Genomic DNA, 10,297 nt, shown 5'->3' on the forward strand with positions numbered 1-10,297 from the left:
CCAAGTGAGTCATACCCAGACACCGAGGGCTGGTTTATAACCCACCTTCACATATGTAGAGGAACTGACCCTTTGCTCGCACACTACAGACCGTGACATCAACTAGCAGAGCTGTGATGAAATGACGCTGGAGAGTAGGCAGAGAAATAAGGAGGATGAAGGTTATCACAAGCAATACAGGAAATCATTGACAGCGTGGGCATGTAGAATAATTCTCCCAGCCACTCCCGTACATACTATATATGAGAGGGGTGTGTGTGTATGAGATGGCTCAGATACATTCCTGCATTTAGTCACACAGACTCCAGCAGCTGAGCAGACTTGTCAGTTCTAACAGAAAGGATATTTCTTCCACTTACCACAGAGCTTTCCTGCTGCATCTGTGCTGTTATAGAGGCTTGCTAGATTTGTCCAGTTCTCATCTTATCAAGCCGTGGTTTTGCCGTGCCTGCATGTTGTAATCCAATCTGCTGAAAGGACACCCCAGGCTTGCCCCTTATGGAACCTAATCTAGAAAAGGGAAATCAATTTTCTGGGAGGAAAACAGCCAAACTTTGGGTTGATTTATTACTTAAAAACATCATTTTGCAATTGTGGTAGTACTATTTTTTTAAATGGTTTAGTAGCAGAATCTGATCAAGCCTGCAAAATAGACCATTTAATGCTCACTCAAGCTCAGATCAGTGACAGGCACATGTGTTTTTTGCCCGTGTGTGCATGAGGTTTCCATATTAAGTACAGTATATACTGTAGCTTCAGTGATTACTCATGTATCTTGAGTATTGTCTGCTCAGTTAAAAATCTTTTTGTTGCCTCTCGCAGGTTCTTACCAGCGTATCATAGAGTAGCATGCAATGGGGAGCTGTAATTATAGCTCTGAGGAGCAGACAAGGAGATGTCGACCCTCTTTAACCACAACATATATTAAGTGAGATATAGCTTTGTGTGTCAGAGGTGTTGGCAGGAAGGGAAGGCTGTAAAAATGCTTCACAGAAAGACAGACTCCCCATCCGCCAGCCATTCGTGTGCCTGTCTGCGTGTGCTCGTGTCTAGGTGTGTACAAGTGCTCAAAGAAGTGCTCGTGCAGGGGAAGGAAAGCTGAACCCTCACACAAGAAACTTGAGACATAATCTGCTCTTCTGCATGCCAGTGTATGCTTGACCTTTCACCCCAGAGAGCTGTAACACCAGTTTATTGAGGCTGCTGATAGGCAGGGTGGGTGAGGGGACCTGAAGGTTAGCCGAGGATGAAACTATCGCAGCAAAGTTGGACCATTGTAGGTTTCTCCTGTGATGTAGGATGATAGCTGATGTGGTCCTGTTGTGCCAAGTTGACATTTTTAAACCTTAACTGCTCTGAAACAGTATCATTGGTCTTGTATTCTGCTTTATTTACATAGTTCTAGGTAAGCACTGCCTTTTGTGACAAAATCACAGTTAAGAAAATAGCTTTCTTCAGTTCCCCTGCTTTCTACTGCATTTTTGTTAGCGCAAGTGTCTATATTTGTGTGCACATGTGTACTCATTCTGCCTCACCCTTGGCTGTAGTGTGAGCCACAAACAACAGGAAGAATATGTCATGTGAATGTGAATGTTTAAATAACTTCCTGCATGTTGCTCAAGGTCTCACTGTCAGCTTGTGGGTTTGCTGCCTTTCACGTGACCCTGGGTGGTACTGAACCTGCCTGAAGGCAACAGAGACTTCACATGTTCTCTGTGAGGGATTCAGGTACCAGGTTTGGAGAGCAGGAACTCAGCAGAGTCCTTTTATATAACTAATCTGTGTCAGACTTGCATATAAGACACCAAAACCTATTTGAAGTAAAAAAAAAAAATCAGTTAAGCAGTAAATGCTATTTGCAACAAAAATGTATTCAGGTTAACCAGTATTTCTATTGTCTCCTGCTTGGCATTTTAAAATGTTAATGAGCAATTGGTTTCTGTGATTGATCAGTTTCATGTGGGTGATGATGAGTGATGAAGGTAAGTGCTTCCTGAGGATCACAACACTCTGTTTTTCATAGCATCTCCAGTGAGTAGTAAGTGCTCCTTTCCACCTCAGCTGTAGTGGTCCACTGAGAGGAGAATGTTGAATTTTTAAAACATGCATTCTTAAAGTGAATGACACATGGAGATGGAGGCCACATAATCTGTTTCAGCAGCGACAGTTTCCACAGTGTCTGAGTGAGGCTGAGGCAGCTGTTGGGGGGGGTAAACCATACATGAAAGTTACTGTGCACACATAGGTTTTAAATTTTAAAGGCAGAGTGCATCTTCATAATTTAGGCTTGTGCCAGACATTGACAGCCCACCATTCCTTACACAAAAGGAACAATTTGCACTGAGTATATTATACTGCATGAATAATGCACTGTAGCATATTTTATAAATAAAATCCAAAATATAGATTTCCTCTCACTAAATCAGAGGTGTCCATACAAAACGTCCCAGTTAAAGATCTTTCGAGTCAGCAAATGTTTCTGTCTATATCACAGTAAAGAGTGTGCATACTCAAACTGAACCCAGCAAGACCCATCAATACCCAAGGGTTCTGGCTGGGTTCAGACAGAAATTTAGAAATTATATTCAGGGGCGTGTCGAGTTCAGACACGTAGGTCAAACTTTAGGCTTTAGCTGGAGCACTCAAATGTCTGCCTTGTTTAATGATGAGGGGAAAAACACCATACAAACTCAACTGCGTCAGGCTCGGGTAGGGTTCAGACATTATATACTAGATGCCTGTCAGGTTGGGTTCGGACAGAAATATGTGACCCGATCCGTGCTCTAATTACAATTACCACCATGTACTAGAAGTGGATTAGCTGTGTCAGAGACCCAGGGTGAGCAGTTTGCATTAAATGTATTTCCTCTTACTGAATAAAATTAACTTCAGCCAGGAAGCTTCCTTTTCATAAAATCCAACCTTCCTCATTCTGTTTTTATCCTGCTGAAAAAAATGCTCAGGCACCATGTTCACCACTCCCAGTGGCTTTAGCCCTCATCTGGCCTGTGCTGAGCCTGGGGAGGAAGAGGAGGCCCCGCAGGAGGGCTCGGTGCCTGGGGCTTCCCTGCCCGAAGGGCCCCCGATCACTTCTGCCTCCCTGGACACGCTGATCCAGAACCTAGTGCCCACTGCCGATTACTACCCCGAGGTAAACGGAGATGTACCACAGTAACTCTGCTGTTTTTACTGGTGTTGTGACGGTGTCTTAGCGAATGTCTCCTCCTGTCTTTTACCAGAAAGCCTATGTGTTTACCTTCTTGCTGAGTGCTCGTCTGTTCATCTCTCCTCCGGAGCTGCTGGCTAGGGTGTGTGAGCTGTGCATCAAACAGCAGCAGCTGGATCAGAGCCCACTAGATACGGTCAGCACTGCACCACACACAAATACATAAATCCTGTATGCAAACATGAGCACAAGCAGGAACGCAGGAGATAAACAGGAGCACAAGCAGGCATAGACAAGGCACGTAAACATACTTGTGTTTTGCTTGACCACAACAACCACTGCTTTTTCTGTTTTTTGCGAAATCGCTGGCTTTATAATAGTGTTTTTTTGTTTGTTTTGCTGATGCAGTCACAAATCCAGACAGTGGTAAACCTCTTTCACTTCTTCAACAACAGGCAAAAGTGCGCAAGTTTGGTCCCAAGATCCTGCAGCTGCTGACAGAATGGACAGAGACATTCCCATCTGACTTTAGGGATGAGAAGATGGTTGGACACCTGAAAGACATCATCCACAGGATAGCTCCATGTGATGAGGTAGACTAATGACATGGGCCTGCATTCACTATAGCATTAATATCAAACAGACTAGTCACCCTCACACAAGCAGAAGGCGTGGTACTTACTACAACATAATTTGCAATCAGCTGTAAGATTTGGGATTTTGAGTCACAGTATTTCTTTTGCTTTATAGTTTTTAAAGGCCATAGCTGCAGCAAGAAATGTTCTGATGAGGAATGAAATTCAGTTATCATCACTACCACTGTGGCAGGGAGCCATAAAGAGTCAGAGTGTCAATGCAGGGTGAGCAGCCACAGCTCCGTGTTACACAATCTTACATTACAGAAGAGGGGAAAAGAGAGGAAGGAAAGCTGTTAGAGGAGTGGCTCTGTTTGCAGCCTCGAAGGACAACGGAGGGAGAGAGATGGATCATGAAACTGGGGGGATGGGATACAGGGGTACAGAGAGCAGAAGAGAAAGTAGAGGAGGAGGAGGAGGGTGATGGAGTCAGAGTGGAAGATAAGAAAAATGGAGGGAGGTGAAGAGAGGACAGAAAGAGGGGAAGGGCAGGTGGTGATGAATGTGCTGCTATTTGCAGCTGGCTGTCTACAGTACGGGTGTGTGTGCATACATGTGAGAGCTGTGGCTCTGGGTCATTTGTGAAACAGACTGACTTAACGGCCTCTGTATTCACTCATCTGGAGGGAGGGAAAGACAAACGCATGTTCCCGGACACAGTGAACATGACTACTGTTGTGTGAAAACCTCAAAAGCATATTTTAATTCAGCCACAAAATGACATTGTGCTCTGACATCACTGGATAGAGTCTAAACGCATTTCTTTTATGCTAAAAATAAAGAGGTTTTTAAATCTTTGTTTTCAAGACTTTCACCAAACCAAAACCAGCCTCATTTTGATACAGTTAAGGTGGACCCATTTATATATTGAGAGAGAGCTCAGAAATTGACAGCAAGTGATCAGTTCTCAGTATGCTCCCACAGAGTGCAGAGGGCAAGAGCTGGACAACAAGTTATATTATATAAATATAAACTACTAAGTGCAGGTGTTTAGTTACTTCTCACTGCTGCAGGTACTGTGTACCTTATGTATTGGACTGTGGTACATGTACAGCACAAAGAAGGCTGGAACAAATACTGGACTGGCGATGAGTTATTTTATTTGCAGAAGTTGGTTAATGTGCATATATTGCGACAATTAAAGTATATAATAGCCTCGCCACCTGGTAACCCAGAGGTCCTTTTGATTTATGCCTCTTAGTGATCAATACAGTGTTAATAAATTATTCATTAACATTACTACAGACTGACATCTCCTCTTCTCTCTGCTCGTCTCTGCAGGCGTACTGGAAAACCTTGAACCAGGTGCTGCAGAAGCTCAGCCAGAGGCTGGCCCTGATGAGCCAGGGGGAAGAGAGCATCGTCAAAGTCTCCCTCAACGCCTCCTCCATCTCTGACAAGCTGGTGGCCTTCAAGACCAAGCCTCCGCCCATCCAGAAGGACATACTGTCCATCTGCAACGATCCATACACACTTGCACAGCAGCTCACCCACGTGGAGCTGGTGAGAAGAGGGGAAGGGAAGTGTGGGTTAGACTGGGGGAATGAGAAAGAGATGAGATGATAAGGATGGAATGGAGGAGTGGAAAGGATGTTTTAATGTGGGAGGGAGAAGAAGCTAAGGATGGTGATGCACTGGTGGAGATTGAGTCCATGTCAAGGACATACACATGTGAAATCAAACACATCAGAGGAGGAGATAGAGAGAGGTTGATAAAAAAGACTGAGAGAACAAAGAAAAGCTGGTGGGAGGTGTAATAGCAAACTCAAATTGGCAGAAACACTTGAATGCTCTGCTCTCGTAGCATTTTGAAGATCACTATAATATAACCTTGATTGTTGCTTGTCAGTTATTCCAGCGTTATATAGTTTTCACCCAGTGTAAGAGAGAGAAGAACAAAGGGAATGATGCAATGAAACATACATGAACAAAGGATCTCTGCAGTGTCCCTCACATTGGTGCTTCAAGTTTATTCATGTGTGCATTGAAATGGGTATATGTGTCAAGGGGTGGCTATGTTTGTGTGTGTGTGTGTGTGTGTGTGTGTGTGTGTGTGCCTGCCTGAGTAAGCTTGTAGCCTTGTCTGTGGTGACATCATCCCAGAAGTCAGTGATGTGCCTGGGGCTTCAAACAAAGGGGATAAAAACCACTGAGGATATATGTGACCTGACAGCTTCACACACACACGCTTGTACTTCTACCTTCGTCAGGACACTCATTGACATAATGCAGCCCCCTCACCCTAACACTTAACCAAGAGAACTAGGAGCCTAACGCTAAACTAAACCTACTTCTTACCTGAGCCCTAAAACTAAGTCTTAGTTCTTAAAAAGCCGTTTCAGGAAGTGTCCAAAAATGTCCTCACTTTGTAGCAAAAAGTACTTTTTTTTTGGTCCTCACTATGTAGCAAATATAAGAACACACACACACACACACACGCACAAACAAGGAGAGAAAAAGACAGACAGGCATGTACAATGCACACATACAGGACTTCAGGATATCTGTCGCAGGCTACAGCAACCTGCTAATTCTAATTAAAAAGAATTCACTGTGCTTCCTGCCACGATGTGTGGTATGTGTGTGTGCAACACTGTTTTGGTTTTGGATTATATCATTAATTGAGATGGGCCTAATGAGTCATTTTGATTTGCAGATGTTATGTGGCTGTTGTCTTTTAATGGAAGGTAGTACTTTCTCAAGTGTCACTTTGAGGAAATATGACTCCACTGAGTCAACGTCAGTGAGTCATTGCTTCCTCTTATTGATTACTTTCCATTACTGAAATGAAAGAATTATTAAGTATCTCTATCGGGGGGGTGTGTGTGTTTGTTTTCCAGGAACATTTGAGTCATATCGGGCCGGAGGAGTTTGTCAAAGCCTTTGTTCAGAAAGACCCGCTAGATGGAACAACACAGGTATACCTTTTATTTTGAGTGTTTCTAAATCACCACTTTTGTCTCTGTCTGGATTATTTTCAGTTGTCTCTCCTCAGGCCAAGCTGCAGCATTTTTTTCATATTCTCAGTTTTTGTTTTTTTGTTTTTTTTTATTGGTTGGGGAATCCTGAAGAGTAGCTGTCATTGTGTTCAGTTGTCCAATCAGGATTTGCTTCTTAAGAGGTCACACAGAGGTCAGCAAGTCAGAAGGCCACAAACAGCTCACCACTGTAATGGCTAAAGATCTAGCAAACCCACACAAGTGCGTCATCTGTAATCTCTATATAGCTGTTGAATGCTTTTACTCTTCTTCCGAAGTCGCTTGATCCCTACGGTTTTTATTCATATTCAGCTGCTGCCTCTTTCACTCATCTTCTTTTCAGCTGTCTGTCCCCTGTGGTCTATATAGGTGGTGAGGCTGTAGATAGGGGGCTAATTAGAATCAGAGGAACGTCCCATGGTAGCGCTTCCTATATTCACTTGTGTTTGTGTGTGTACATCATCAGCAGCCATGCTTCAGTGACCAGAAGAAGAAAACCTCCAACCTTGAGGCTTATGTCAGGTGGTTCAACAGACTGTGTTACCTGGTAGCTACTGAGATTTGCATGGTAAGTGGCAAATGCTGGTACACCAGATACTCATTTATTCTAACATTAGACTTTAGAACAATCAGCACACAACATAAACTCATTATGCCAAAGATGAAAAGCTCTTTAATCATGAAGTAGACATGAAAATGAATGGGAGGATATTTTTATACCTAGAGTATATTCTATTGTGCCTATTGAGTGGAGACTTACTGCAGGTACATAAGTCTGAATGTCCTTTAAGGCCAGTTGTTCTGTGCTTTTTATATTTACAAAAAATCCTGGAAAAAATGAAATAGTTTAGCAGCATTTTCTTCTTATTAAAAACATTAAGGCCAGCAGATACAGTTTGCTATTACAGAGCATTCATGCCCCCTAATGGTTACACTGTGTTACTGCACCCACTGTAAGTGTTCGTGTCTGTCGATGGGCATAGCTAAAATTAAGCACAAATGAAACAAAAATCCTTGTCTCATTTTTGCAGCCGGCAAAGAAAAAGCAAAGAGCTCAGGTTATAGAGTTTTTCATCGATGTTGCCAGAGAGTGCTTCAACATTGGAAACTTCAACTCCCTTATGGCCATCATTTGTGAGTCTAATTTTACCATATCTGAGATTATTATCACTGAGAATTCTCCTGCGTGACCTGATAGTAATAAATGAAGTCAATTTTTCCCTCAAAGCCGGTATGAACATGAGTCCTGTGTCACGGCTGAAGAAGACTTGGGGTAAAGCCAAGACAGCGAAGTTCTTCATTCTGGAGGTAAACACAATGTGACCATTCACTGACTGAGAAGTGCAAGACAGGTAATAACTTGAAGGTGACCGTGTAATGCTTGATGCTCTTTGCTTTGACAGCATCAGATGGATCCTACGGGAAATTTTTACAACTACAGGACTGCCCTGAGGGGGGCCGTCCATCGCTCTCAGACTGCCAACAGCAACAGAGAAAGGGTAGGGTTCGCCACCACATCGCTGGCATCTGGCTGTAATTCATTTCATCTGCCAACATTTTTATACCTCCCTGTCTTTTTTCCTTCCTCAGATTGTAATTCCCTTCTTTAGTCTGCTGATCAAAGATATTTATTTCCTGAATGAAGGCTGTGCGAACCGGCTGCCCAACGGCCACGTCAACTTTGAGGTTAGACTGCCACCTTTCTTCTGGCCCTGTTGCATTTAACCCCCCTGCCTGAAAAACATATACTTAGTGTAATTTTGTACCGTAGAAATTTGTGGAGCTGGCACGACAGGTTGGGGAGTTCATGACATGGAAACAGGTGGAGTGTCCGTTTGAGGAGGATCGAGCCATTCTACACTACCTCCACACTGCTCCAATCTTCAGCGAGGACGGTGAGAACAAATTCTAAACATGCAGCACCATGTATTTTCATATTTGTCTGTTATGTATCTAACTAACCCACCCCCTTAACCTATTACTTTCTGTTGTCATTCTCCCCCAGGACTTTATCTTGCCTCCTATGAGAGTGAGAGTCCAGAGAACCAGGTAGAGAAGGACAGATGGAAAGCACTCAGGTAGGACTTAAAACACAGGTGAAGTGAAAGACTCTGCTGAGTGTACAAAGACTCCATTGTCAACGTCTCTCTCCTCTCATCAGGTCGAACGTTCTGGCAAAGACATGAGGTGCTGACGGCAGCTAACCCTCCCACCAGCGAGGGAGCGTGTGTTTTCATTGCACTAAAATGAACTGTGAAGGAACCTAGCTGGTACTTAGGTGTTGTCCCTGGAAGAAATAACGAGAAAAAAACCCCCATGATGAACAGGATTCATCAAGAAGAGTGTAAAAAATAATTTAAAAAAAAGAACATCAAAAAATGTTTAACTAAAAATGTTAAGCTAAGGAAACTGGAACAAAATGCCTTTGCAGCTTATCAGTGATGAGGTAGAGTACGTTGGAGAGGGATACAGTTTCCCCTCCTTCCCCCATCTGATGTCTGTTTACTCCATGGACATGTTTACTACTATAGAGAGTATAGTTACAGGGAAAAACACTTTATAAGATGAAATTCCTACTGATGCTATAAATGTTTTTGTATTTGTTCCTCCTCCTATTTCACCCTCTTTCTCTCCTCCTCTGGCTTGTCTAGGTATTTAAGGTTTTGGGGACTTTTTTTTTGTTTTGGTTTACATGTTATGTACTGTAATGAAACGTACATTGATGTGAAGGGCGCTGGCTAGCCCATAGCAGCTGTCAAATTTTCTAGGTCTAATGAAGGAATGGCATCTGGGAAGACGGAAGACACGCTTTGACCATTTTTACCATTCGTCCTGTGTGTTAATTTTACATGTGTGTGTACAGAATGTCTGGTTTAGCATGAGAATGACTGCGGAAACCTGTTTATCTTCTTTTATTTATTATTTTGTCCTGTTGGGAAAGTGTTAGAATATGAACCATTTAAGACGTGTTTACTCCTTTTAAACGTATTGTGCCATTAATGCAAGAAAACTTCAGCGTAGTTTCTGTCACAGCAAGAGCCAGGCCAGATGTAGATTGTGTATAGGTGACATTTTACCCCTCATCTTTCTGCTCTTCAGGAAGTTTTCTCTTGACTGACATTCAGTTGTCTAATATATTTATGGAGATTTCTGTGCTGACAGATGTAAAGTTTTTATTGTAATTTTCATTTACTGAATATGAAGTCCAATAGCATGCTATGACAGGTGTTTTTAAAGGGGCATTAAGCGTATCCACCTTGTAGAGATTACTACTGCAACGCAAACTTTGCAGTGATGATGCACTGTTGCATTATGCAGCGGAAGGACAATGATGATTTATGTAAAGAGGGAACTTTGTGCCATATGACTCACTGGTTGTCATGACAAGTCAGACTCCTCTGACTTGAAAAGTGTTGTTTATCATTTTGTGGGACTGTCACTGAGCTTTGTTTTTGCTAGGTTTGTTGTGATACAAGAGGCTTTTTTGGGGGGGGGGGGGGGGGGGGGTGTATTATATT

General features: G+C 42.9%; 1 protein-coding gene across 3 annotated transcripts; it reads left to right on the forward strand.

Moving 5' to 3' along the window:
- The first annotated feature begins 2,962 nt into the window (after positions 1-2,962).
- On the forward strand, positions 2,963-10,273 carry LOC109973180 (ras-GEF domain-containing family member 1C). 3 transcript variants are annotated; one of them, XM_020622574.1, is made up of 13 exons: positions 2,963-3,151; positions 3,240-3,362; positions 3,622-3,759; positions 5,083-5,304; positions 6,642-6,719; positions 7,246-7,347; positions 7,811-7,913; positions 8,008-8,087; positions 8,183-8,278; positions 8,370-8,465; positions 8,551-8,674; positions 8,785-8,857; positions 8,941-10,273. In XM_020622574.1, exons 1-13 carry the CDS (start codon positions 2,969-2,971, stop codon positions 8,963-8,965), a joined length of 1,443 nt encoding a protein of 480 aa, XP_020478230.1. In that variant the 5' UTR covers positions 2,963-2,968; the 3' UTR covers positions 8,966-10,273. The 3 variants fall into 3 exon arrangements, with proteins under 3 accessions (XP_020478230.1, XP_020478231.1, XP_020478232.1); XM_020622575.1 differs by having other exon boundaries at positions 7,249-7,347; XM_020622576.1 differs by lacking the exon at positions 8,941-10,273 and having other exon boundaries at positions 8,785-8,861.
- Positions 10,274-10,297: the final 24 nt, after the last annotated feature.

Source organism: Monopterus albus, unplaced genomic scaffold, assembly GCF_001952655.1.
Source record: "Monopterus albus unplaced genomic scaffold, M_albus_1.0 scaffold282.1, whole genome shotgun sequence".
In the NCBI taxonomy this organism is placed as follows: Eukaryota; Metazoa; Chordata; class Actinopteri; order Synbranchiformes; family Synbranchidae; genus Monopterus; species Monopterus albus.